The sequence below is a fragment of the Vulpes vulpes genome, chromosome 10, assembly GCF_048418805.1.
Source record: "Vulpes vulpes isolate BD-2025 chromosome 10, VulVul3, whole genome shotgun sequence".
NCBI classification, from domain to species: domain Eukaryota; kingdom Metazoa; phylum Chordata; class Mammalia; order Carnivora; family Canidae; genus Vulpes; species Vulpes vulpes.
Window position 1 is genome coordinate 47,340,501 of NC_132789.1, and position 25,710 is coordinate 47,366,210.

The 25,710-nt window shown below is 34.3% G+C and overlaps 1 protein-coding gene across 6 annotated transcripts in view; it reads left to right on the forward strand.

The window, feature by feature from the left end:
* Positions 1-25,710, forward strand: part of NRDC (nardilysin convertase) — a 92,590-nt gene that overhangs the window by 54,503 nt on the left and 12,377 nt on the right. For all 6 annotated transcript variants that reach the window (XM_025991838.2, XM_025991839.2, XM_072723980.1 and 3 more), the window contains 14 exons: positions 2,523-2,618; positions 3,665-3,787; positions 5,908-5,965; positions 7,616-7,689; positions 9,031-9,100; positions 11,297-11,374; positions 12,659-12,779; positions 12,855-12,913; positions 13,205-13,259; positions 19,287-19,391; positions 21,054-21,177; positions 21,739-21,825; positions 23,736-23,855; positions 24,959-25,010. In XM_025991838.2, the coding sequence (XP_025847623.1) occupies positions 2,523-2,618; positions 3,665-3,787; positions 5,908-5,965; positions 7,616-7,689; positions 9,031-9,100; positions 11,297-11,374; positions 12,659-12,779; positions 12,855-12,913; positions 13,205-13,259; positions 19,287-19,391; positions 21,054-21,177; positions 21,739-21,825; positions 23,736-23,855; positions 24,959-25,010 (1,222 nt within the window). The remainder of the gene's footprint in view (positions 1-2,522; positions 2,619-3,664; positions 3,788-5,907; positions 5,966-7,615; positions 7,690-9,030; positions 9,101-11,296; positions 11,375-12,658; positions 12,780-12,854; positions 12,914-13,204; positions 13,260-19,286; positions 19,392-21,053; positions 21,178-21,738; positions 21,826-23,735; positions 23,856-24,958; positions 25,011-25,710) is intronic.

Sequence of the window (25,710 nt, forward strand, 5' to 3'; positions counted from 1 at the left end):
GCAGGACTTGATTCGGAGGCAGACAGACTCTCAACCGCTGAGCCACCCAGGCATCCCATTTATACTCTATTTTTACCAGTTGTTGTGGATATGTTGACATGTCTATTATCTTTCTGTTTCCACTGAAACAAATTACCAGAAACTTAGTGACTCAAAATATCACAAATTTATTTTTTTAAACTTTGAATGTCAGAAGTCTAAATTACTTCCTTAGGTGCATTCCTTTTGGAGGCTTTAAGAGAGAAGCCTTTTTCACCTTCTAGTTACATTTGTGTCCCTGGGCTATGGCTCCTTTCTCTATTTTAAGAGTCATCCGGGTAGAATCTTCTCTCTGAACTCTGCTTATGTCCTTATATCTTTTCTCTGACATTGACCCTCTTGCCTTTCTCTTAAAAGGACGCTTATAATTGGAACCACCCAGATAATCCAGGATAACCTCTCCTTCTCAGGATCTTAATTTCATACCCTGAAATTCCTTTTACCATGTAAGGTAACCTATTCACAGGTTTTGGGGATTAGGATGTATATATACATCTTCGGGGGCTCTTACTCAACCTACCACACTTAATAATGGAATTTTTTTTTTTTTTTTTGGATTGTAGCCATGTCTTCACACTTTTTTACAGAATTTTTTAAAAATTTACTTTGTTAAAGCTATGTATATATTTTTTACTGTCTCATTGTTGATTTAGACTTTATGGTCTACAACTAAAGTATTTTGAATATGTTTACTTCTGTTTCTTCCAATCCTCTCCACTTTTGTTTCCACTCTCTTCACCAAATATAACAGTGATGACCCTTGATCAGTTTTCTTGTCTTTCCTTTTGCTTCCCTTCAACCCATTCTCTACTTTTATAACTAGAATGAACTTACTAAAATTCAAGTCTGATGTCATTCTCCTAACGTCTTGACATTACTCCTATGATAAGTAATAATAGCTGACCTCTAATTGAGCATGTGTTGTATGCATTATTGTGATTATTATTCCTCATTATCTGTATTTGACATGTAATGACATCACAGCTTAGAGAGGTTAGTACTTAACTCAGAGTTCCAGAATCAGTCATTTCCCTAGTTTTTTTCAAAAATTGTTTTTTCCTTATCTCTTCAGTCTGATACCTTGCTTCTGAACATTGCTCAACCAAAAAGCAACATCTGTTTTTCAGAGGTTCTATAATCTCCTTCTCCTTTAAGATTTTCTCCTTAAAATGTTTTACACACGCCCATTTCTCCTGTTCCCTAAAAACCTATTCCCTAGAAAACTCCAGTTTTCCCTATGCGTTGTAGCACTTGACCATAGCAAACCAATTTCTATCGCCTCTCAGCTTCTCTGATTAATAAACAGTTCCACTGGCCTCTTTGCTGCCTCTTAATTCAGTAAGATTTTTCTTGTCTTAAAGCCTTTGAATTTATAATTTCCATACCTAGAAGACTTCCCCAAAATTTCTTATGATATCATCCTCACTTTATATGGATGTTGCTCACTTGTCACCTCAGAGCTTTCATGCCCACCCTGTTGTCACTCTCCATTCTCTTACACAGATTTTTCTTACCTCACCCACCACTGATACTATGTTTAGAATCAATTTGTTGGCTTATTCATTGTTTATCTCCCCTACTAGAATGTAAACTCTTTAAGGGCAGGGCCTGGGTCCCCTTTTTTTTTCACATTTCTGCCTCTAGCAACTGATTCAGTAGTACCTACCTCATAGTAGATGTTCAGTAAATAATTGTTGAAGGAATATATCTTATTTAATCCTTATAAAAATCCTATGAACTAAGTCCTAGTCGCTCCATTATATAGGTGCAGAAATAGAATCAGGGAAGTTAGAAAATATCCTCAAGATTGTACAGCTTATCTATGATAGAAGTTGGATTCTAGCCAAGATAATTTCTGACTTTAAAGTAATTGTTCTTAACCATTAACACTTTCTTAGTGACAGTTTTATTTTTTTTATTTTTTATTTTTTAATTTATTTATGATAGTCACAGAGAGAGAGAGAGAGGCAGAGACACAGGCAGAGGGAGAAGCAGGCTCCATGCACTGGGAACCCGATGTGGGACTCGATCCCGGGTCTCCAGGATGGCGCCCTGGGCCAAAGGCAGGCGCCAAACCACTGCGCCACCCAGGGATCCCCTTAGTGGCAGTTTTAGAGGAAATTTGAACAATATATATGACAGAGTTCCCAGGTAATAAGGAATTTGATTTAACATTTTATTAGCCCTTGATCAGTAAAATCTTAGACGTAGTATCCTAGAATTGAAACCTTTAAGTCATTATCTTTTTCATTTGAAAGTAAGAGAAAACCTCTAGAAAGGTGCCCTGACTTCCCAGAGTTACAGAATATGTTAAGTAATAGAGCCTGGTCTAGGTAATTTAGTTCCCTACTTCAGTCTTAACAGTACACAATTCATAATAATTTTTACTTCCTTACTTTCAGTTCTGTGCAGTTCAGTTCTTGAATTTCCATTAATATAGCGAATACTGTATTTTATTAAAAGTGTTTCTTTAAAACTGACAGAATATCAACTTGCAAGACCTTCTGATGCAAACAGAAAGGAAATGTTGTTTGGAAGCCTTGCAAGACCTGGACATCCTATGGGGAAATTTTTTTGGGGTAAGATACTTCATCGTATTTCATATCTTCTAATTGAAGAAGATTGAAAATATGAAAAGTTGATAAAGAATGGCAGATTATGAAAGCACAGTAGCTAGGTACCTTTTACCTTTTAGGATTAAGTAGGCAGCTTTTCAAATAGAAAGTAGTTGAGCATGTATGTGTTTGGTTCTCCAACATTGGATATTATCAAGAACAGCCCTAACGTTTTGTCAGGTGATCATCATAACAATGTTGTGAAGTGGGTGTCAATATATCCAGTTAAAGGTAAAGAAATAGGCTCAGGGAAGTTATTTAATTTACTTAAGTCACACAGTGGTGGATGTGAAATTTGAACCTCTGTTTATATGATTATGAAGTCTGTGCTCTACCCCAACTTGACATTTCCATTTATCAACAGAGATTCAGCAATGATTTTCTCTAATAGTTTTTGAGCTGTGACCAAATTTTGTTTAACTGGTAAGCTGTTTAAATGATATCTGTTTTTCATAATGGTTTTTTCTTGGTGTTAGGATTCAGTTAGAACCTCATATTAACCCTCTTGACCATAGTGTAGAATCTGGGATGAATTGATTTAAATAGTACTTCGTTCAAAGGATGATTTGTTTTCCTGTATATTTTTTATAATTATATACATTTTTATATGACAACCTTGCTTTATATGGTTTATTTTTAAGGATTATGTAGAATATTAATAAAATAATTTAGAGATAATATCTGAATTGAATACTAAACTAATTATTAAGAGAGGAAGCTTAGGGCATTTACTGTTGTTATTGCCAAATGGAGATTAATTCCTTATGTGTTAAAATATACATCAGAATTATTTCTTGTGAATTTTTATCCTATATTAATGTTATTGTTATACATTAGTTCTATATTGTTGAGTCACGTAGGTTATTTCATTAGTTACAGTATATTAGTAGCAGAGTATGCATTTTTGGTGTAGAGACTTTGACAAAGTAAACTTTAAAAATTAATGTCAATATAGTTCAAAGTAAACTTATTTTTTCTGTGACCTTTATCATCTTTTTTTTTTTTTGCAGGAAATGCTGAGACACTCAAACATGAGCCAAAAAGGAATAATATTGATACACATGCTAGATTGAGAGAATTCTGGATGCGTTACTATTCTGCTCATTACATGACTTTGGTGGTTCAATCCAAAGGTAGTGTATTATCTGTTATGGCCCTTAGAGTTACTTTGAAGTAGTGCTTTCTTAGGCTTTGTTTGCCTTGATCAGTGTCACAGTGTACTGTTAATTTCTAAGCACTAAAGAGTGCTTGACCCGAATATGACCTAAAGGAAATCAGGAGGATTCAGAAAAGTCACATAGCAAGTGGCATAGCTTAGGGAAGCACAAAATCATCTGATTCTCAGGCAAATGTGTTTTTTTTTTCTTTAAGAGACATAGGCCTTGTCTCTAGGCTAGTCTGTGAGTATCCAAATGTACTAATAGGTCATGAATTGGGTCTTTTAAGTCACATTCATCTGCTGCTTCTGTTATCTTTGGTTTTGCATTTAATCTGTATTGATCATAAACACTGACAGGGCCAAGTGTCTTCTCATCTTTACATAGGGTCCAGTAAAATGGCATGATTAATTGAAATCCATCGTGGTAATGATAGCAAAATGTCTTAAATGTAAAGTACTGACCAATACTTCTCTTCTCCTTTTATTATCTTCAGTAACTTGTGTTAACTTTTTCTCATTAAAGAAATGGTAGTTTTCTTTACATTTCAATCTCTTTAGTCCAGTTGTCAAACTGTTTCTTTTTGACATATCTTAAATAGTTTGCACATTTATTTTTGAAAAAGTAATCTGTTTCACCTGATATGACTCTTCCTTTTATACAATTTTGCATACAATTTTGCCCTCTCAAAAATTAAAGCTGATTGGCAGTTGAATATAAAACATTTTTGCATTTAGGATCAAGATTAGTCCACTAAAGTTGATTTGAATGTAAAACTATGGATATAGAATGGTAGATTCTTTGGTTCAGACTACAGATGTGCTTCTAGATTCCTTTTACAGCATTTGTTAAAATAAGAAGTTCCATGTTCAGTATAAAATTTATAGATTTTAATTACTATTTCCAAGTCTGTCACAAACATATATTTTTCTTCAAATATGTATTATTTCCTTTGCATTTGCTTTGTCTGTGATGACAAATATAAGAGCATATTAATGCTTATGGAAAATTTCTAAAATAAGCCCTAGATATTTGATAAGAGAACCTTGTACAGTTTAAATTCAGTTATTTTTAAACTTTAGCATTTATTTTACCATTTAAGAATTAAATATCTAGGGGTGCCTGGATGGCTCAGTTAGTTAAGTGAAGGACTCTTGATCTCAGCTCAGGTCTCAATCTCAGGGTTGTTAGTTCAAGCCCCACATTGGGCTTAAAAAAAAAAATATATATGTATATGTGTGTGTGTATATGTGTGTATATATATATACATGTATATATATACACACACTTATTTTTATTATAAATATGTTATTATGTATAATACTTATATGTAATACAATTAATAAAATAGTGTCTTTAAGTGCATAAAATAAGAGTTAAATATTCTATATAAATGGCATAGAATAAATTCACAGCTTGATTGGTTTAATTTGTATGTTGTTGGGACACGTCTTGAAAATTAGTGAAACTTGTGTCTAGTGTAACTAACATATTCAGTGATAGTAATGAGTCAGTGAGGTAAGGGCTAAAGGCTTCTTTTTGCACTTATATCTGCTTTACTAGAAATTTCAAAATAATTTTGTTTAAAAGAATCAAAAGATAGAAATCATATTATATGAAACCTAAGAGGAAGACTTGCAGATTGAAACCTCAGCAAATATAAAATAATGTAAAATAAATGAGTGTAAAAGTACTAATGAGATGCTGAGAAAGAAGAATCCGTATGGTGTGGGTTAATTGGGAGAAACCTTCCTAGAGGAAATAAGTTTCGGAATGGAGTAGGAGGATGGTTGGTGTATTCTTTTCTCTTGGCCCTCCATACTAGCTTGATGATAAAAACTTCTTTTTTAAAAAATTTGTGTGCTTTTTCTAACTTTACTAGCTGGAAATACAAAAGTCATAGCAAAATTATGTGTCTTAAGGTTTTCTAAACTGCTATTTTTTTTGTTGTTGTTTTACTGCTTAAGGAGTGGCAAGTGACACCCAAATTACAGTATCCCTGTTTTATACCTAAAGATCAGTGAGAAATTTAATTGCCTTTCTACCTTAAATAACAACATTGCATTTCACTGTCTCCTTCCTGCCCTCCCCACAAGAAACACTGGATACTTTGGAAAAGTGGGTGACTGAAATCTTCTCTCAAATACCAAACAAGTAAGACATTCATTTTCATAAACCACATAGTTAAAGAGGAATCTTGTATGAGTCCCAGAGGTCTTTTTTTTTTTTTTTTTAAATGCAGGAGGGGGGGTTATTTTTTAAACAAGTGATTAAATTAAGACCTAAATTGGTTTAGCAAATCACGCAGCTTTTGAGTAGTAAATCTAAGATGAGAACCCAAGTTTCTATAGTTTCTGTAGTTCAATACTTATTAGCTTGTAAACTTATGGTAGACAGTAATTCTGAAGAATTTATGGTTCCTTTTACATTTATTCAGAATTTTTCTCTTACTGTGTAGAGTGTTTGAAACTGGGATATAAAAACAAGTATTATATTGAGAGGCAGAATATATATATATATATACACACACCTACACACACACTTGTATCCCCTGCCTCAGAACAAATTGTGTTCTGAAAGTTTGTTTCTTAAGTCAGTTACTTGGGATTTGGAATGCTTTCCCCCTTAAAAGAAATAATCTTTTAGTGATGATTGACTTTCCATACGAACTAAAAAGTCTGTTTCATGTAGTTGAACCAAATTATCTTTTATTAGAAATTGTGTATATGGTTCCAGTTCAAAAAGCTGCTGCTTTTTGTCTACCTTTTGCTACATTTGTGTTACAAAGAATAACAAAAAATTAATTCCAAAGCACTTAAGTTCTTCTTCCTACTTCTAGTAGTTTGTATTTTAATATAATAAATGAAAAAAAAAAATGAAATCAGGTTTTTTTCTTGCATCAGGTGAGTAAGTTAGATTTTTTTCCAGTTCCTCATTCCAGGACAAAACTTATTTTAAATTTATGAAAGAAAAAATGTCTGTGGAAATGTTAGTTAGAATAATTCGTAGTGACAACTGATTGGTTATTATTAACTTGGCTTTATGTAAATTTCCATTGATAATTAGCAGTACTTTTTGTGTATGGAAAGAAAATGAAAACCATGTCAAAGTGGTGGAGTTGTTTTGTTTTGATAAGAAATAAGTATGATTGAAATGTGTTTTACTGTGAAACTGTAGCAGAAAAATCAGAGGTATATTGACTTCTGGGATTCATTAGGTCCTGTCAATCCCTGATAAGCATTTTTAGAAGTTCTCTTAAATAGTATTCACTAATAACTTTGGTTCTTTGATCAGACAGGTTAAAAAGTCTTCTAGGTATTTAATAATAATTCATATTAACTATGTTTTAGAAAAAATAGTGAGCAATATTTCCTCAACCAGATAAGAAGCCTTTAGAAGGAGAGTCCATGTCTTTTAAATACCACAGTGCCAGATACAGTGCTTGATACCTAGTAATCATTCCATATATATTTTTGTTGAATTAAATATCTCTAGTATGTTTTCTTTCCGAAATGGCATTATATGGGAGTTGCTGATAGAGGCAGTAAGTATTGGGAGGGGAGCCCCCTTCAATTCTGTCTCCTATCAGTTTTAGAGATATTTGAGTTAATGGGACTGAGGTTGAGAATAGGTTAAGCTCAGGATTTGGTGGCTTTGTTGTCATCTACTTGCTTATGCCTAGAATGCTTTTCATCCAAGAGTATGTAGAATAGATTATAAATACCTACCAGTTAGGCATCCCTAAAGATACTGCTTATAAAGGCTTTTGCCAATTAAATTTTAATATATTTGTTTTATTTTCAGTGGGTTACCCAAACCAAACTTTGGCCATTTAACGGATCCATTTGACACACCAGCATTTAACAAACTTTATAGAGGTTCGTGAACCAAAGGTTTAAAACTGTTTGAAATAACTTCAGCGCATTCTATAAAACTTACTTGAGGTTGCCAATTTTCTTTGAAAATGACAACACAACAAAGTACATCTGGGTTGGAAAAGGAGTAGAAGGACAGAGGAGATCTAATTAGAGAGCAGGCCAGTACCTGGCAGCGGAGTGGTCTGTTGCCCTGCTGCTACTGGAGTCTGTTTTATGCTTTCTCCCTGTTTTCCCCTTGTTCCCTTTTGTTTTTTGGTTTTGATTTCTTTCCTATTTCATTTTACCTATGCTCTGCTCTTTATTACTTAAAGAGAGAAAAATAAAGGAGGGATAACACTTGGGAAATTATTTCCTTTTACCTCAATTATAAAAACAATTTTTGTTAAATGAAGAAAAATAAAAATGAAGCGTAAAGAAATGAGAAAATCACCCTAAATCTTAGCAGCTAGGGAAGTCATTTTGGCAAATTTCCTTTTGAGTTTCTATAGGTATATTTTAATATAGTTGAGATTATAAAGTATATAGATTCTATCTCTCGCTTTTTTCATTTAATACTATATTTGTAAGAGTTTTCCAATAAGCCATCATATGGTTATGCTCTAATTTACTTAACAATTTGTCCATAGTGTATAGTGCAGAAATACTTCAACTTTTCTCTTTGTTCTTTTTATCATGGCAGATGTTTTCTTTTTCCCGATTGCCTAGGTATCCCCTTCTCTTCTTCCTTACCCCATGGCCAGTCTCTGTCCTCTTCCCTTTTGATCAGTGACTGTTTTGTCAGACCCTTTTATCTGCTGCCGTCTCCATTCTACCTAAGTTGACTCTTCCAGAGACCACTTATTTTCAGTTGTATTGTTTCTGTCTTTATATTCTCTCTTCATAGAATCCTAGAATAATAGCACTGGGAAGACTCTTAGAATTACTTTAGCCTAACCCTTACCATACCATAAGAAAATATATACAGAAAGATTTAAATGCAAATGATTTTCCTCAAGGTCATATAAACACATACAGCAAGATAGAGGTAGTACTAAATTTCTGCCATGGGTCTCCTGACTCCTAGTCCTGTATCTTTTCTTGCAAGAAGGGATCCTTAGGAGCATTTCATATTTTCATAGTTCTCTTATTTATTTCCTTTACGTGTGAAATCAAACTTAGAAATTTATAAAAATTGGGTTATTCAAATTGGAAAATTGGCAACTTGAAATAATAATTTCATTGTATTTAACCTTCCCCTATTTATTGGATGATTAAATATATTGAATTAAAAATTTCGTGTAGCATAACACAAATTATGGAGAAACACTTATATCTGTTTTTCTGAAAAATGTTTTTGTTTAGTTGTTCCAATCAGAAAAATTCATGCTCTGACCATCACATGGGCACTTCCTCCTCAACAGCAACATTACAGGTAAGAGTTCAGGACAAATTTTTAAAGCATACTGAATGGTTTACATTTGAGGGTTCTGTTATGTGATAAACTGGGACCTTTACTGGAGTTTTCAAGCCTTGCTATATATTTTAATATCTTCTTAGGTACAAAAAGTAGAGTTTTCTTATGGCTAGTTGCCTTCTCTGAGTCTTTGATATTAAGTATATTTTTTGTGTGAATGTAACTTCTGTAATTATTTTCTGTAGTATTTTGAGTACAAAAATATATTAGCTTATGATTTGTCAATAGTGACCATTTAGTTTGGGCTTGTCAAAAGTCAAGGGTAAATAATTTTAAGCCTGGAATATGACTATAGCCTAAATCTCAAGGACCTATGCCTTTGAAGTGGTAATGAGTTAGGGAAGAGTTATACAGATTAGGAAAACATTTTCCCAGCATATTCATACAGTTATCTTATATGAGCAGTATAGCATGGGCCAAGAAGTTCTTTAAAAATAAGGATTGGTCCATGCTGACTTTGACTGATTAAAAAAATTTCTGATGAAAAACAAATGTTAATGAACTGATGAAAATTTACCTTATTTTTTAAAAACCATTACTAACAAAACAAAACCATGAGGATAAACACACAAGCAGAAGGAAAATTTTTAGTCATTCTATCAAGGTAACAAGAATGATAGACCTCTAGTGAGAAAGCAGAGGCAGAGAACATGTGTATTATCTACTTGCTTTTGGTGCAAGGATAAATAGGAAAAAGCAATATACATTGATTGTGTAGTTACAGTAGAGTGTCCCCCAAAATGTTAAAATTATTATATACATATTTAAAAGTTTATTTTATTTGTTTATCTTTTTATTGTAAAAATAATACATGTTTGTAAAATATTAATAGGACAAAAGAGTATTAAGTAAAAAGTAAAGCTGTGCTTTCAATTTTTGTTTCCTGAAAAATAGGCCCAACATTAATAGTTTCCTATATATCCTTCAGACGTTAAAACAGTGACTTTAAAACATATCTTTTTTTTATGGAAATGAAATTATATATACTCTTCTTCCTTTTTGGGGGAATGCTTATTTTCTAATTAACAAAAACTTGTTGATCCTCTGATTACCAGGGAAGTTCATTGTAGAAATCCTGAAAATAACTGAAAAGCAGGAAAAAGTCATTCATGATTGTATTTTCCAAAGAATGTTAAAATTTCTGTATGTTTCCATCTAGTTATTATTTTTTATGGACTATTTATTTGTTTTAATATGCCCTTCATCATGAATCATTTGAAATCTCTAATTATGGGAATTAGCCTTTTGGGGAACCTTTTTATTCCCCCACAAAGAAGCAAATGTTTATCCTTACAGAGTAACCAAATACAAAACAATTAGTTTTTTTTTTTCAAAACAATTAGTTTTGTTCAGATGCAGATGTTATGTAATCTTCAGCATTCATTCTTTAACTAATTTACTTCTTCTACCTCAGTTTTAGGATAAATATAATTCAAATTCAATATTTTGAAACAATGTTGTGTGGGCCTTGGGGATTGCTTAATGTAGTTGAGATCGTAATGCTAAATCTTGAATTTTTAAGAGTTTTTTGAATTCTGTAAACTGATTTTAATGTTAAATAATGCTTAGATTTCCTAACTTTACCTTTCTACATATTTTTGTTTTGGTAGGAATACATTTCTGAAATTATAGTAGAAGCCAGTGGGAAAATAAAATTTAAATAATATATATGCAACTACTCAAACTCTTAAAGTGTGTTATTATATAATGTAGCATTTTTCACCTGTTACAGTTATATTACATTGTCATGAAAACTCCATGAGTAAGTAGTTGGGCAAGTGAAGAGAAAAAGGGATCGAATCCCACGTCAGGCTCCCGGTACATGGAGCCTGCTTCTCCCTCTGCCTATGTCTCTGCCTCTCTCTCTCTCTCTGTGTGTGACTATCATAAATAAATAAATAAATAATAAAAAAAATAAATAAAAGAATCATTTGGAATGATTATACTCGTTCAGTGATTTCAGATAAAGAAGTTAAATTGTACCATGTTTTCTGTCTTTACTTGCTATTATCAAATTAATAATAATTTCGTGTTTATTTAACATTTATAATAAGTTTATAATCATATTCATAAATATCATAACTTTTGAAGTAAGAATTCCTGTTCTACCTTAATTATTATTTTCGACCGTAAAATTTTTTTTTGTTTTTAAAGGGTGAAGCCACTTCATTATATCTCTTGGCTGGTTGGTCATGAAGGCAAAGGCAGCATTCTTTCTTACCTTAGAAAAAAGCAAGTATTTAATTAATAAGTAATTTCAGTGTATCAATCTCTGAAAAATAATAGATAGTAAGCATTCTATAACCTGTTGTTTTATCTGCCAAACGCCTAGAATCAAATCTAATGTTTAATTATAGTCACTTTATCACCAAAATTAATTAGTCTTATTGTATATATGCATTTCCTTAAAAGCCACCTTTTAGCACCTATTGGAAGTTGTACACAAAATTTTAAAAATCATAAGTAAGTGGATTCCAGAACTATGTGAAAGATTAGCTGTAATCAAGAATTTAGATTGGAATAGTAAAGAAGTCAATTAGACTTTCCCAACCCAGAAGGTGGACTTTAATGAAAACTACATTGGGCAGAGAAATCATAACAAATAGTGGGACTGTGGATGTCATATGCAGCTGTGTTAGCAGAATGTCTTCTAATGCAGTTTAGCACTTGGTTTAGTTGCCTAGTCAAATCATAGAAAGATAGCCTTATATCAGGACCAGTAGTTAAAGAACTTCCTTATTTGAATTTTCTATACACTAATTCAAGAATGGAAAGGAAGATGAGAAATTTAAATACTTTAAAGCACCGATAGGACTACAACACTCAAAGAAAGCTAAAAGACCAGGTTATTACAAAAGAATAAACAAATGGTATTAGTTACATATATGCCTTACATAATTGTAGTACACTTTGAGATGTGTACACTCTATACCTTACTGGACTTTATTATAATTTTACATTCTTCACTTTGCCTTCCTCCCTTATTTTTAGGTTTTCGGGATTATTCTAGTCAGGAAAAGATAGTCTCATTGCTTTTTTCTTAAGACAGTCTGTAGAGGTTAGCTGTTCATCTCAGAGAGCTCATTCGACATCCTAAGTAGGCATACATGTGAAGTATTGTAAGCTGCTTCTGGGAGGCAGGTTCAAGAGGGATGAATGAAATGCCTCCCAGCAAACATAATTTTAATATTTTGTGCTGTTCTCTTCAACAGAAATTACTATCTTCATAAAACTAATGCTTTACTGTGTTATAATAATTAAACATACAAATTAATGTTTCCATTAAACATATAAATATTGTTGTTATTTCCTTCTGGTGATTCTTGCATGCACTGCAATTGTTTGGGAGGCCTTGTACATTAAAAATTTGTACTTCTAAACTTACTTTTGGAAAGCATGTTTGCCCCTGCACTTCCCAAATTTTACATAGAAAGGCTACCTATTTTGTTAATTTGAAGTATTTGTAGACTGTTAATCTCAAGATGTTGATTGGATTCATTTTTGTCCTAACAATAGATGCTGGGCTCTTGCGCTATTTGGTGGAAATGGTGAGACAGGATTTGAGCAAAATTCTACTTACTCAGTATTCAGCATTTCAATTACATTGACTGATGAGGGTTATGAGCATTTCTATGAGGTAAATAATTAAAATGGAGTTTAAAAATACAGATATTATCTTATGCAAAAGCATAATCAGGTGTTTTGTTTTCAGGTTGCTCATACTGTCTTCCAGTATTTGAAAATGCTGCAGAAGCTAGGCCCAGAAAAAAGGTAATATGTATGTATTAGAATTAGGGTAGGAATCAATCCTAGTATGTTTTAGCCTTTAAGGCTGCCAAAAAAGACATGCTTTAGTCCTACCATGATGGTTTTCCAGGCATTTCCTGCTTAAAGTGCCTTCACTGGCTCCATATCCTGATTGTTCTACACGTGAATACTGCATAGGAGATGTGAAACATTAGGGTTTACACTTACGTGGCCAGTCTGTTTCTTTTCTTCCTGCTGAGGATTCTGATAAGAAATTTAAATATATCTTTTACTTATAATTTTCTTCTTTCACAGAATTTTTGAAGAGATTCAGAAAATTGAGGATAATGAATTTCATTACCAAGAACAGGTACTGGAAGTCAAATTCTTTTTGAATGTTATCTGTGACCAAGTTGAAACTGGTGTGGACATTATTCCTCTTTTTGGAAGTGTCACTGGAGTTTTAATTCTGCCACTCTCTGTCATGTGAGTCCCAAGATGGCCTTGAGGTTATCTGAAAATTAACTCTTGTGTTTTTAAGTATGTGTGTGGGGTAACAGAGAATTAGGCAGACTGACACGGCTCATGTCGTGGGACAGTCATTTTACCCACGTAGTCATCCATCTGTCCTTTTGGTGAACATTCATGGAGAACTTGCTATGGTACTTGATATTGGGGAATTGTAATGTTATAAAGACATCCTGCAGGCTAATTCTGTAGTGATTACTACATATAGTATTAGAAATAGTGGGCTTCAGGATTTCAGGGTGAGGAGAGTGTTTGCCTTGATCGGAATAGAATCGGGGAAGGCTCCATGGGTGTGGTAGATTTGAATTGAGTACAGCATAGAAAAATGAATAAGGTTGGGATACATTGTAAGCAACGGGAAAAATATAAGTAAGGAACTTTGGGTAATCATGGAAAAGTAAATGATCCTATGTGTCTTTGAAAGGAAGGTATTATATAAGGCTGAAATGTAAGGAGTTTGAAGCAGGGTTTCTTTAAAACCCTTTCTGCTTCTTGGATCCCTTTGGAAATCTTTTGAATCCTGTGGACCCCTCCTCAGAATAGTATTTCATTCCTTCAACTTTTTAACCTCTCAGGAAAATTGTCTTAGTGGTACAGTAATCAGTGTTTATCTCTCACCTAGAGTCACCAGTTAATAGTTTTCCATATTTTCTTTCCTATCTTTCCTTATATATGTATGTGCATGTATGTATCTTTTTCCTAAAACATTTGAGATTTAATTACAGACATGATACTTGTCACACTCAAGAAACTACATTGAAACAATATTGTTAAATATTATACAAACCAGGGCGCCTGGTTCAGTCAGTTAAGCTTCCAACTTTTGATCTCAGCTTAGATCTTGATTTCATAGTCATTAGTTCAAGCCCTGCCATGGGCTCCATGCTGGGTGTGGAGCCTACTTTAAAAAAAAAAAGTATATATATTACACAATTCATAAAATAGTGTTTCTGAGTGCATGAAATAAAATACAGCAGTTTATGAAGGAATATTGAAATAAAGTACTCAAAGTGGTAAAAAAAAAATAGTACTGTGTCTCTTCAATAACATATTAACAAGGGCTAGCAGTAGGTCTAACAATTATTTCGGTTTATTTATTTATTTATTTTTTTATTTATGTATGATAGTCACAGAGAGAGAGAGAGAGAGAGAGGCAGAGACACAGGCAGAGGGAGAAGCAGGCTCCATGCACCGGGAGCCCGATGCGGGATTCGATCCCGGGTCCCCAGGATCGCGCCCTGGGCCAAAGGCAGGCGCTAAACCGCTGCGCCACCCAGAGATCCCTTTTTTTTTTTTCTTTTTTTTAATTTATGTATGATAGTCACAGAGAGAGAGAGAGAGGCAGAGACACAGGCAGAGGGAGAAGCATATTTCGGTTTAAAGTAACGGTGAGTGTGAGGTATCTGCAACAACTATATTGTGATTCTTTTTTATTTTTAAAATTTTAAAAAAGATTTTATTTATTTATTCATGAAAGATACAGAGCACGAGAGAAAGAGGCAGAGACACAGGCAGAGGAAGAAGCAGGCTCCATGCAGGGAGCCAGACGTGTGGGACTCGATTCTGCGTCTCCAGGATCACAACTTGGGCTGAAGGCGGCACTAAACCACTTAGCCACCCGGGCTGCCCCTCTGATTCTTTTTAAAAAAGATTTTATTTATTTGCTTGAGAGGGAGCATGAGTCCAATGGGAGGGGAGGGACAGAGGGAGAGGGTGAAAGAGACTCCCCATTGAGCTTGTTGCAGGGCTCCATCCCAGGACCCTGAGATCATGACCTGAGCTTAAAGGCAGACGCTTAATCAACTGAGCCACCCAGACACAACATCCCATTCTTTCCCTGCCGTAGTTTCTGACCCATTTGTTGTGATTTTTTTATTGGTTAGTCATAGATGCTGCTAATAATCAAGTGTGGTTTGTGCCTATATTCATAATAGAATAAAAATGCTCATTTAGAGATCAGTGAAAATAAATATGTAATTTCTTCCCAGCCAAATCCATGCACATTTGAATTTGTCCACTGATGTATCTTGTGGGAAAGGTCTGTGGTGCCTGATTTAGAACTGCTTCATAGCCCCTAATTAAGAACTATGATTTAAAGCCCCTGATTCAGAACTCCTTTGTAGAGCATCTTGAAGCTGCCTTTTTGGATCATCACCAGAGATGACTTCCTGAATATCTATTCTAAATAGAGAAGATTTAGGTACATGAGGACAAGGTCACAAAAACTGTAAACTTCCAGTTGCTGTTGATTCCTATATAATCTGCACTATATACTTGAATCATTGAAATAGAGATAAAAATCTTATTCTGTGAAATCAGGCTGCTTTGACACATCTGTTAGCCTGTTAGAGGGCCCTATTGACACTCTTCCTTATAAGTGGACTGATAGGTGTAAAACTCCACAAGTCCTGTCATCTGCCTTGCCAGGAGTGATTTTGTCCAGTGTCTTTATCAGTTGTGGTGACAAGTGGGTCAGAACTATGGCAGGGAAGGAATGGGATCGAGAATTGTGGACTACAACGTAAATGATTCCCAGATTCCTTTTTTGGGGATCAGCTTTTTAGCATTTGTTGAGTGAGTGTCATTTTTGTTCTATCCCTCCATTTTCCTATTAGCAAGTCATTTCAAGATAATCTTTTTATCGACATCTCCCCATTTTTGTAACTCCTCATTTTTTTACCATTAGCAATATTCATGAATACTTGTCTTGATTTTTAAAACACGAATCCAAGATATATTGGATTATAACTTAATTGCAAAGTGAGAACTAATCAGAAAGGTCTAGGGATCCCTGGGTGGCGCAGCGGTTTGGCGCCTGCCTTTGGCCCAGGGCGCAATCCTGGAGAGCCGGGATCGAATCCCACGTCGGGCTCCCGGTGCATGGAGCCTGCTTCTCCCTCTGCCTGTGTCTCTGCCTCTCTCTCTCTCTCTCTGTGACTATCATAAATAAATAAAAATTAAAAAAAAAATTAAAAAAAATCAGAAAGGTCTATATCTCTGTGTGAACTACTAAATTAACTCAAGTAACTTAGCTTATACTGACTTTTATAAATTTGTTTGTTTTTTTAACAAAGTTGGAATATCTCCTTTTTATACTTTTTCTGGTCTTCATCAATAAAGGCAAATAGGATTGCCCTTTTCAAACTATTCAAACCAGTCTTACTTAATTAAGAAATTTTTAAAAAATCTTTCCCATAGAAACTTGAACTCAGTATGTCTTATATATCAACAATATGAACTAGAAGAAGGTGTTTAAGTGCTTTTCTGTAGACAGAAAAACAAATAATGTAATAGTAGGCAGGTATCAACAATATGAACTAGAAGAAGGTGTTTAAGTGCTTTTCTGTAGACAGAAAAATAATGTAATAGTAGGCAGGTAGAGTTTGTAGTAGATAAAAAAAAAACTTAGAGGATAGACAATAAAAAGTGCTGGAGAAGAAATAGAGGAATTAGAACCCTCATACATTACTGGTGGGAATGTAAAGTGTAGTTGCTTTGGAAAACAGTTTGGCAGTTCCTTAAAAAGTTAAACAGAATTATCCTATGGGCTCTACTATAAGTTCTCCTAGGTATACACCCATGAGCATTGAAAACTGTCCATACAAATACTTGTACACAAGTATTTCTAGAGCAGTAATCAGTATAGCCCCAAAGTGGAAACACCCAAATGTCAACAAATGAATGGTTAAACAAAATGTAGCATATGCATACTGTGGAATAGTAGTCAGCCACAAAAAAGAATGAAGTACTGATTCGTGGCTACAACATGGATGAACCTTGAAAACATACTACGTGAAAGAAGCCAGTCACCACAGGTCACCTGTTATATAATTCTATTTATATGAAATTTCCAGAGTGAAATTTCTCTAGATGTAGGACAGATTGTTGGTTGCCAGCAGCTAGGGGGAGTGGGTCTCAGGGAGTGACTGCTTGGGGTTTCCTTTTGGGGCAATGAAAATACTTGCCAACTAAATGGTGGTGATGATTGTACAACTTTGTGAATATCCCCTAATAATCACTAAATTGTATATTTTATTTCATTTTTAATTGTGTACATTAAAAGTGTGAGTTTCATTGTATGTGGATTACATCTTTAAAAAAATGAAAGGTTAGAATTTAAGTGTTTTTCTTAGTACTGGCTCCATTGCTTTGGCACTGGAGGTCTGCTTTTAGCCAGGGTCTTTAATGTTTTCCCATAGGAAATATTTTGAATCATTCATTTTGTTGCATACTGACAAGAGCAGTTAATTTATAAGTAAGTGGCTGGTGAAAATACTTAAAAAAAAAACACACACACAAAAACAGCAAGGAGGTGTCACTTTAAATAATACTAGCACCTGACTGACAATGATCAATTTGATGATTCAGGAGTGTTTCCCGAAGTGGAAAGTGGAACCAAAAAAAGCTAACAATCAATATTTAGGGATCCCTGGGTGGCGCAATGGTTTAGTGCCTGCCTTTGGCCCAGGGCACGATCCTGGAGAGCCGGGATCGAATCCCACGTCGGGCTCCCGGTGCATGGAGCCTGCTTCTCCCTCTGCCTATGTCTCTGCCTCTCTCTCTCTCTCTGTGACTATCATAAATAAATAAAAATTTTAAAAAAATCAATCTTTATTTTTTCCTACTCTATTTTTATGTGATAATGTAGTATATAACATAGACTTATGGTCTCTAGCTTGATGCATGCATGTCTCATTTCTTCTCCATGAATGCAGTAACCTTCATCTCTCTTCTGTCTTCCATTAGATGAGAGAACAGCCCTTACAGCCTAGTAAAGAACTGTATAGTGTAGTATTTTGGAAAGGAGTGTTTGCTGCTATGTTAGGAGTCCTGAATTCTAGTGTCTACTCTTCCTGTCATTACTGTGTGACTTTGGACAAGTCACCTGATCAATCTGAGTGTAGTTTCTTCTAAAATGTGGGAATAGAACCACTTGGTATCTGAAGGACTTGTCAGTTTTAAGATTCTGAACGTCTGGGTGATCAATAAGTACTTAAATTGATTGCTTTCCTCTGAAAAACTATTTCCATTTCATAGGTTAGAGAACCTGTGGTCACTCTTTCAGTTTTAAATGGAGGTTAATATACTGATTAATAGAATTTCTTATATCAAGACTTTTATCTAATGACACATTTTGATTTCTGCATTGATTTGATTCATGTTTGCAGATAGTTTTAGGAGATAGTGCTATAGTGATAAGATGATGAAGACCCTGTATTAGGGACATCAATCATGGGGCACTTGACATATAAACAAGCATTTCCAGCTCAGTGTTGTAATTGATCTCATGAAGAGGCTGTGACATGACTAGAGCCTAGTGTGTTGTAGGGCTCAGGATGGGGATTAGAGGAGTGTCAGGTTAAATTGCTTAAGGTGGTAAATTTTCTCTGGCTAAATTTTCTTAGAATTCTGAACATCAAATCCCACCCCCCCTTTTTTAAAGAAGTAATCTCTACACCCAACACGGGGCTCAAGTAAGCATCATATTTTTTTTTTAAGATTTTATTTATTTATTCATGATAGTCACACACAGAGAGAGAGAGAGGCAGAGACACAGGCAGAGGGACAAGCAGGCTCCATGCAGGGAGCCTGATGTGGGATTCAGTCCCGGGTCTCCAGGATCGCGCCCCGGGCCAAAGGCAGGCGCTAAACCGCTGCGCCTCAAAAAATAAAAAAAATAAAAAAATAAACCGCTGCGCCACCCAGGGATCCCTAAGCATCATATTTTTAAGCTAAAATTACCTATGTTCATATATTTCTGTTCAGAAGTTTTTGGTTTCACTGTTTAAAAAAAAGGAAAATTATTTCCATTTTGTAGTAAATTAAGAATAATGGGAGTTTCTGGCATGAAATAATTCTCTCTTTACAGACAGATCCAGTTGAGTATGTGGAAAATATGTGTGAAAACATGCAGCTGTATCCACTACAGGACTTTCTCACTGGAGATCAGCTTCTCTTTGAATACAAGCCAGAAGTAAGGAGGTTTCATTTCTAAGAGTTACTTTTAGACAAAGAGAAGGGGAGACGATACAGAGATCTACTTAATAACTGTGGGGATATAGAAAACTTGGATAAATTTGTCAAATTTTTTGCTTAAATGGAAGAAATAGTTTTGTGGGTAGTTTTTCATGATTGCTGTATATGGTCATCTTTAAATATGAGGAGAAAAATCAAGTCCTTAGGTACTGTTATTCTATTTTTCAAGTGTTACAACATCTACTAAAAAAGTGATTTTTAAGAATTATGTGCTTTAGTTGCTATGCTTATTTAGAGAGTTGTTTTGCTTACCTTTTAGTTCAGTTAGAGACTCTGGGCAATTACATTTTAACCATTTTGAAAATGTTTATGAGAAATGTTAGATGTCATGAATTTGAGACATGTGATTTATAGATAGTATTACATACAAATAAATCCTTGGTCGGGTCTTTCCTCCTTTTCTTGTTGGGAGTAAGTCATTTTGCTCCATATGGGGTAGCAGTTCTCAGTTGGATGATTTTGCCCCCCAGGGGATATTTGTCAGTGGTCTGGAGACATTTCACTTGTCACAACTGGGGGATGCTCTTGGCATCTAGTAGGTTAGAAGCCAGAAGTGTCAGCTAAACATCCTACAGTGCAAAAGACAGCACCCCACAATAAAGTGTTATTTGGCCCAGATGTTAATAATGCTGAGGTTGAGAAACCTTGATACAGGGTATTCCAAAATCTTAAAGGTAGGGAAAGGTAAAGGAGGAAGCAGTCATCACACGTTCTTGTTATCTCCTAGGAAGATTGTGCCTAGGGGTCCAAGTATTTTTTCTGAACTTCATTTGTTGTTTTTTTCTCAAAGGAATAATGGTGTTTAAATTGGTAGTTTGGGTTTCAAAACTTACCCACAAAGTCTTCTGTTTATTCTTATCATACCTGAAGGATTATTGAAGGAGGCCCTGCAATGGGATCAATTTATTGATTCTTGGGGATGAATTAATCTAATACCTAGTGGTTAAGAGTATAGTCTTTGGAATCAATCATGTACAAACTTGTTTAGAACTCCAGGTTTGCCACTTCTAGCTGTGTTGTTCTGTACGTATTATGTAATCTGTAATCTGAGCAAATTACTTAACTTTTAACAGGAACCTGAGTATTATTTTTTATAAAATGGGTATATCTTACAGTTGCTTTTAAGATGACATGAAATAATGTATGTTAAACACTACCTGGCACATAGTACTATAAATGAGAGCTGTTTTTACTGCGAGTACTGTTATTATGTAGGTTTTTAGATGAACACAGTTTATAGCATTATCAAGAAACAACTAATAGACTAATGAAGTTTTATGAGTTAGGGTGTTCGTGACTATAGATAAAGAGTTTCATGAGCATCAAGATACTAAGATCTTGGGGATGCCTAACAATGTGGCTTGCTTTTTTTTGTGTGTGTGATTTTGTTTTTTATTTTTTTGAAATCTAAATTCAGTTAATGAACATTTATAATGTATTATTAGTTTCAGAGGTAGAGGTCCGTGATTCATCAATCTTAACATAATACCCAGTGCTCATTTACATCATGTGCCCTCCGTTAATGTCCTTTGCCTTTTTAAGAGACCTGTCTTAGGTTAAGGTTGTTATTGTGTGTGTGTTTCCCCACTTCCCCACTTAGGTCATTGCTGAAGCTCTTAATCAGCTAGTTCCGCAAAAAGCAAATCTTGTTCTGCTGTCTGGTGCTAATGAGGGAAAATGTGACCTCAAGGAGAAATGGTTTGGGACTCAGTATAGTATGGAAGGTAAAATATTTTTTTTTTTTTTTTTTGGAAGGTAAAATATTTTAATGATTGTTCTACATTTAGGTTTATCTGACTCATCTGAGAAGAATTTTTATTCCTTAATGATTTGTCTAATGTCCTATGGGAAAATATAAACTTTTTTTAGAAATGAAATTATTTATACTGCTTTGCAGAAAATTTTCTTTCTGCTATGTTTGTTATAGCTAGTGAAAAACTCCTATGTTCTGGATAGTTTGCAGAAGAGTTTTGACTATGTTTTAGAAAAGTACTTCTAAAACTTCAGTATACATATATATTACGTAGAGATCTTATTAAAATACAAATTGGTATTCACTAGCTCTGGGGTAGTGCCTGAAGTTCTGCATTTCTAATAAGCTCCCAGGTGATACCAATGCTACCAACCATACTTTTGAGTAGTAAATGGCTAGAATGCCAGGATAAATTATAGTTTTCCTGAGAAAGAAGAATCGATTTGTGAAGGCTTATTGTTAACTGGTTTGTTATTAAGAGAATGCTCAACATTGCATTGTTTGTTGGATCAGTTTTTTTTCATCTCTACAGATGTTGAAAACTCTTGGGCTGAACTATGGAAGACTAATTTCGAATTAAATCCGGATCTTCATCTTCCAGCTGAAAATAAATACATAGGTCAGTGAAATAGCAATCATTATATATAATCCATTTATATATTAATAAAAGAAATAGCACCTGTATAGTATATTTACAGAGTATCATTTGAATTCCTATTTGAGCTTCCCAATAATACTCTGGAGTAGGCATTACTGTTTTCTTACTTTTTTGAATGAGAAAACCTGAGGTTTAAAAAAGTAAAGCAACTTGTCATAGATTAGTCAGTTGGTAAATGGAAAAAAACAGATCTATTTAAATGTAGATCTTGGGACTCTGAAACTTTTTCTTTTTCCTGTGTATATAGCTGATGTTCCATGTCAGTCTCTGTAGGGCTAGCCATTATTTTGGCTGGTTGTTCTAGTGCTTTTTAAACTACAAGGTTTGTGAAATCAGTGTAATGGGTTGTCAGATCAGTGTAATGAGTTATGAGAGCATTAAAAAAAAAGCAATTAGGATGGAAAATAGCAAAACGTTTAGTTGCGTTATAAAGAAAGAGTTTTTCAAGAACTGTATTTTTTTAGATTTTATTTATTTATTTGAGAGACAGATACAGCAACAGAGAGATAGAAAGAGAGCCTGATTGGGAGGAGAGGGAGAAGCAGGCTCCCCACTGAGCAGGGAGCCGGACTAGGGGCTCCATCCCAGGACCCTGGGATCATGACCTGAGCCGAAGGCAGATGCTTAATCAACTGAACCACTCAGGCACCCCTATTTCAAGAACTTTTGTTCCATATATATGTGTATGTGTATGCTTCTGTCTCCCTGTCTACTAGCTTACAATGGGAAAAATTGGAACTATGAGAAAGCCGCTGGTCTAGGTCAAAGATTACAGCTGTATATAACTAATTTATTCAATGCTATTTTCCACAGCAATTCCACTCCTAGGTATATACCCAAAAGAATTAAAAACATATGGGAAACAGCCCATATGTCCATCAGTAAATGAATGGATAAACAAATTGTGGTAAATATATACAAAGGAGTAATGTTCAGTCATAAAAAATGAAGTATGTATATGCTACAACATAGATGAACCTTGAAAACATTATGTTAAAGAAGCAGACACAAAGGGTCTTATATGATTCCATTTATAAATGAAATATCCAGGATATATGAATTCACAGAGACAGAACACAAATTGATGATTGCCAGTGGCTGGGAGGAATGGATAATGGGAAGTGACTGTTTCATGGGATATAAAAGTTTCCTTTTAGGATGCTTAAAATGTTTCAAAACTGGATAGAAATGGTAGTTGCACAACACTATGCATGTACTAAATAACCTCTGAATTACTCACTTTAAAATGGTTAATTTCTTATGTAAATTTAACCTCAATTAGAAGAAAAACCTTTTAAAAAAAATCTCGCATATTTTAGACAATTCAGTTCCACATCTTGAACTTTAAGTATCTTAAACAAGCCAGTTCTTTTTAATAAAGAAACAAGTAGTTTTTTCTATTTCTGTTTTCCTTTCAGTAGCTATTTCTCACCTACATATTGATGAAAGAATTTTTCATTAACTTAGTTTGACTTTGTTAGAACGTTTTTGTTATAAAACATAACAAAAAAAAAAACATAACAAAAATTGACATTCTCATTCAGGAATGGATTTGTTTATAAATTGGTTTATACAACTATCCTGACTAAGGGTCCCTCTTACAGTTAAGATTGGCTTTGAGAAAGGTAATGAAGCAGAGCATGGAAAGGTCAGAACCAGTCCTTAGGAAATTACAGATTTCAGAGTTCATGTAGTTTAAGGCCAAGAGAATTTTCTTTTTTGCATTGTTTTACTAACGTATTGTATTCTAGCATTTGAATTTGGCTTACTTTTGCCATCAAGAAAAGTTACCTAGACTTCTAAAACCAAGAACAGGTTGTTGGGAATCATGTTGAATTACATGATGAATTATTACTCTTTTCTTTTGTTAGCCACGGACTTCATGTTGAAGGCTTTTGATTGCCCAGAGACAGAATACCCTGTTAAAATTGTGAACACTCCACAAGGTTGCCTGTGGTATAAGAAAGACAACAAATTCAAAATTCCCAAAGGTAAAATGTTTCCTTCTATAACAGGAGTGAAATAAGCTTAGCAACTCTTTCTCCACTTGGTAGCAACCTATTTCCATGTGTCTATCACCTGTCTCCCTTTCTCCTTCCTCTTCCAGTTGAAGATCTTTTCTAGGCTTATCTTGTCAGAACCATACTGCACTTCTTTGAGGTCACAGAAATCCTCATATACATATAGATTCTAGGAAATAAAGATTCAAGGCTAAAATGAAAATGTTTTTAAATAATTCTTGCAGTTAAATGAGAGGAGAGCCAGATGTTTAGCCATCTTAGGTAATGGGTGGTATGTTTTAAACATTACTTTTAAAGAGACAAAAAGAGTACGCTGAAGGAAATTATTCTTAAACACAATAGATTACCTATTCCAGCATTACAAATGTGAAAAATCCTCCACTCTTTCCCTTTACCATTTTGCTTTTCATTGTAAAGGAATCACAGTGTACACTGATTAAATAGACTCCAGAGTTGTTGACTTTAAACTGTGTTGCTTTTTTATTTTCTGTTCTTGTGCATCACATAGGAACTTATGGAAGCAGCTTGGGATCAAAAAAAGCTGAGAGCCCTTCATTGCCATTTAACCCAGATCCCTAATTTTAACACAACTGTTTTGTGGCCCTCAGAGATTCTTGAATTTATTGGGAAGGTTTTTCTTGAATTAATCAATCAGTATTTCAAAACATTGTTTAAGAACATTCAAAAATGTTCTTAAATTCAGCTTCTTTGGAAAGTCTGCTATGACTTTCTGTGAGTATTGGGGTTCTCTAACGTTTTTGACATGTATACCTCTGTGAACATTTTCTCTGACCAAAGTTGTTAATAAATAAATACAGTATTCCTAGGCTTCTTCTGTATCTGTTTATGTGTCTGGCCTTCCCATAGACAAAAGTGTGCCTTCTGGACACTCTTTAGAGTGGTAAATACTACTTTTTAAAGATATGTCAGGATAAAAATGTAACAAGGATTTAAGGGCTAGTAGTTTATTTCAGAATTTTTAGGAAACGTGATGTTGGGGGCATATAGCAGGTGTATAAAATATCTGAGTCCTCTGGCCTGTATTTTCTCATCTATGTTTTTTTTTCTTTTAGCATATATACGTTTCCATCTGATTTCACCTTTGATACAGAAGTCTGCAGCAAAGTAAGCAATTGTCCACTTTACTGGAAAATATGTTTAGTTTCATTTTGAATCATTCTGTCATTTTCTCTATCAGTACTGAGCTGTGCTGCTGATCTGTGTATTTTTTTCTGTGCCACAAACAAATTATTCATATTGATACTAAACATTAAATGGAATTGTGGCTGCTTTATCTCCAGCACCCAGGTGTAAAACATGCTGAAAATATAGGGTAGTCATAGTATTACTGGATTGAGAAAGTTCATTAGAAATGAGTTTGGATCAGCTCTAGTCTGTAATGAGAACAAATGCATCTGTTGATCCTATATTTAGAAACTGACAAGGAATCTGATTAAACTTTATAGCAAATAACTTATGTATTTATATATAGATAACTGCACTGTGGGAGGTCGGACTAAAATGTGTCTGAAACATAGAAGGTACTCAGGAAATGTTAGTGTACTACATCCTTTCCTTTGCCATGTAAACTGTAGAATCTAACCTTAGAATAACAGGCAGTGTTAATATTAATACCACTTGAAAAAATGTATTAGCTGCCTCCCTTCCCTCAGATTTTTAGGCTTCAGGGACGGCCCAGAGCCTTTGGGCCAATTGTTTTTTATGCCTTTTACACTTACCCCATTTTTCATTATGTGTATATAACATTCAAAGATGGGGAAGCATTGCTGAAGGTAGGTGTTCTGTAGTGTGCCTATAAAATTGA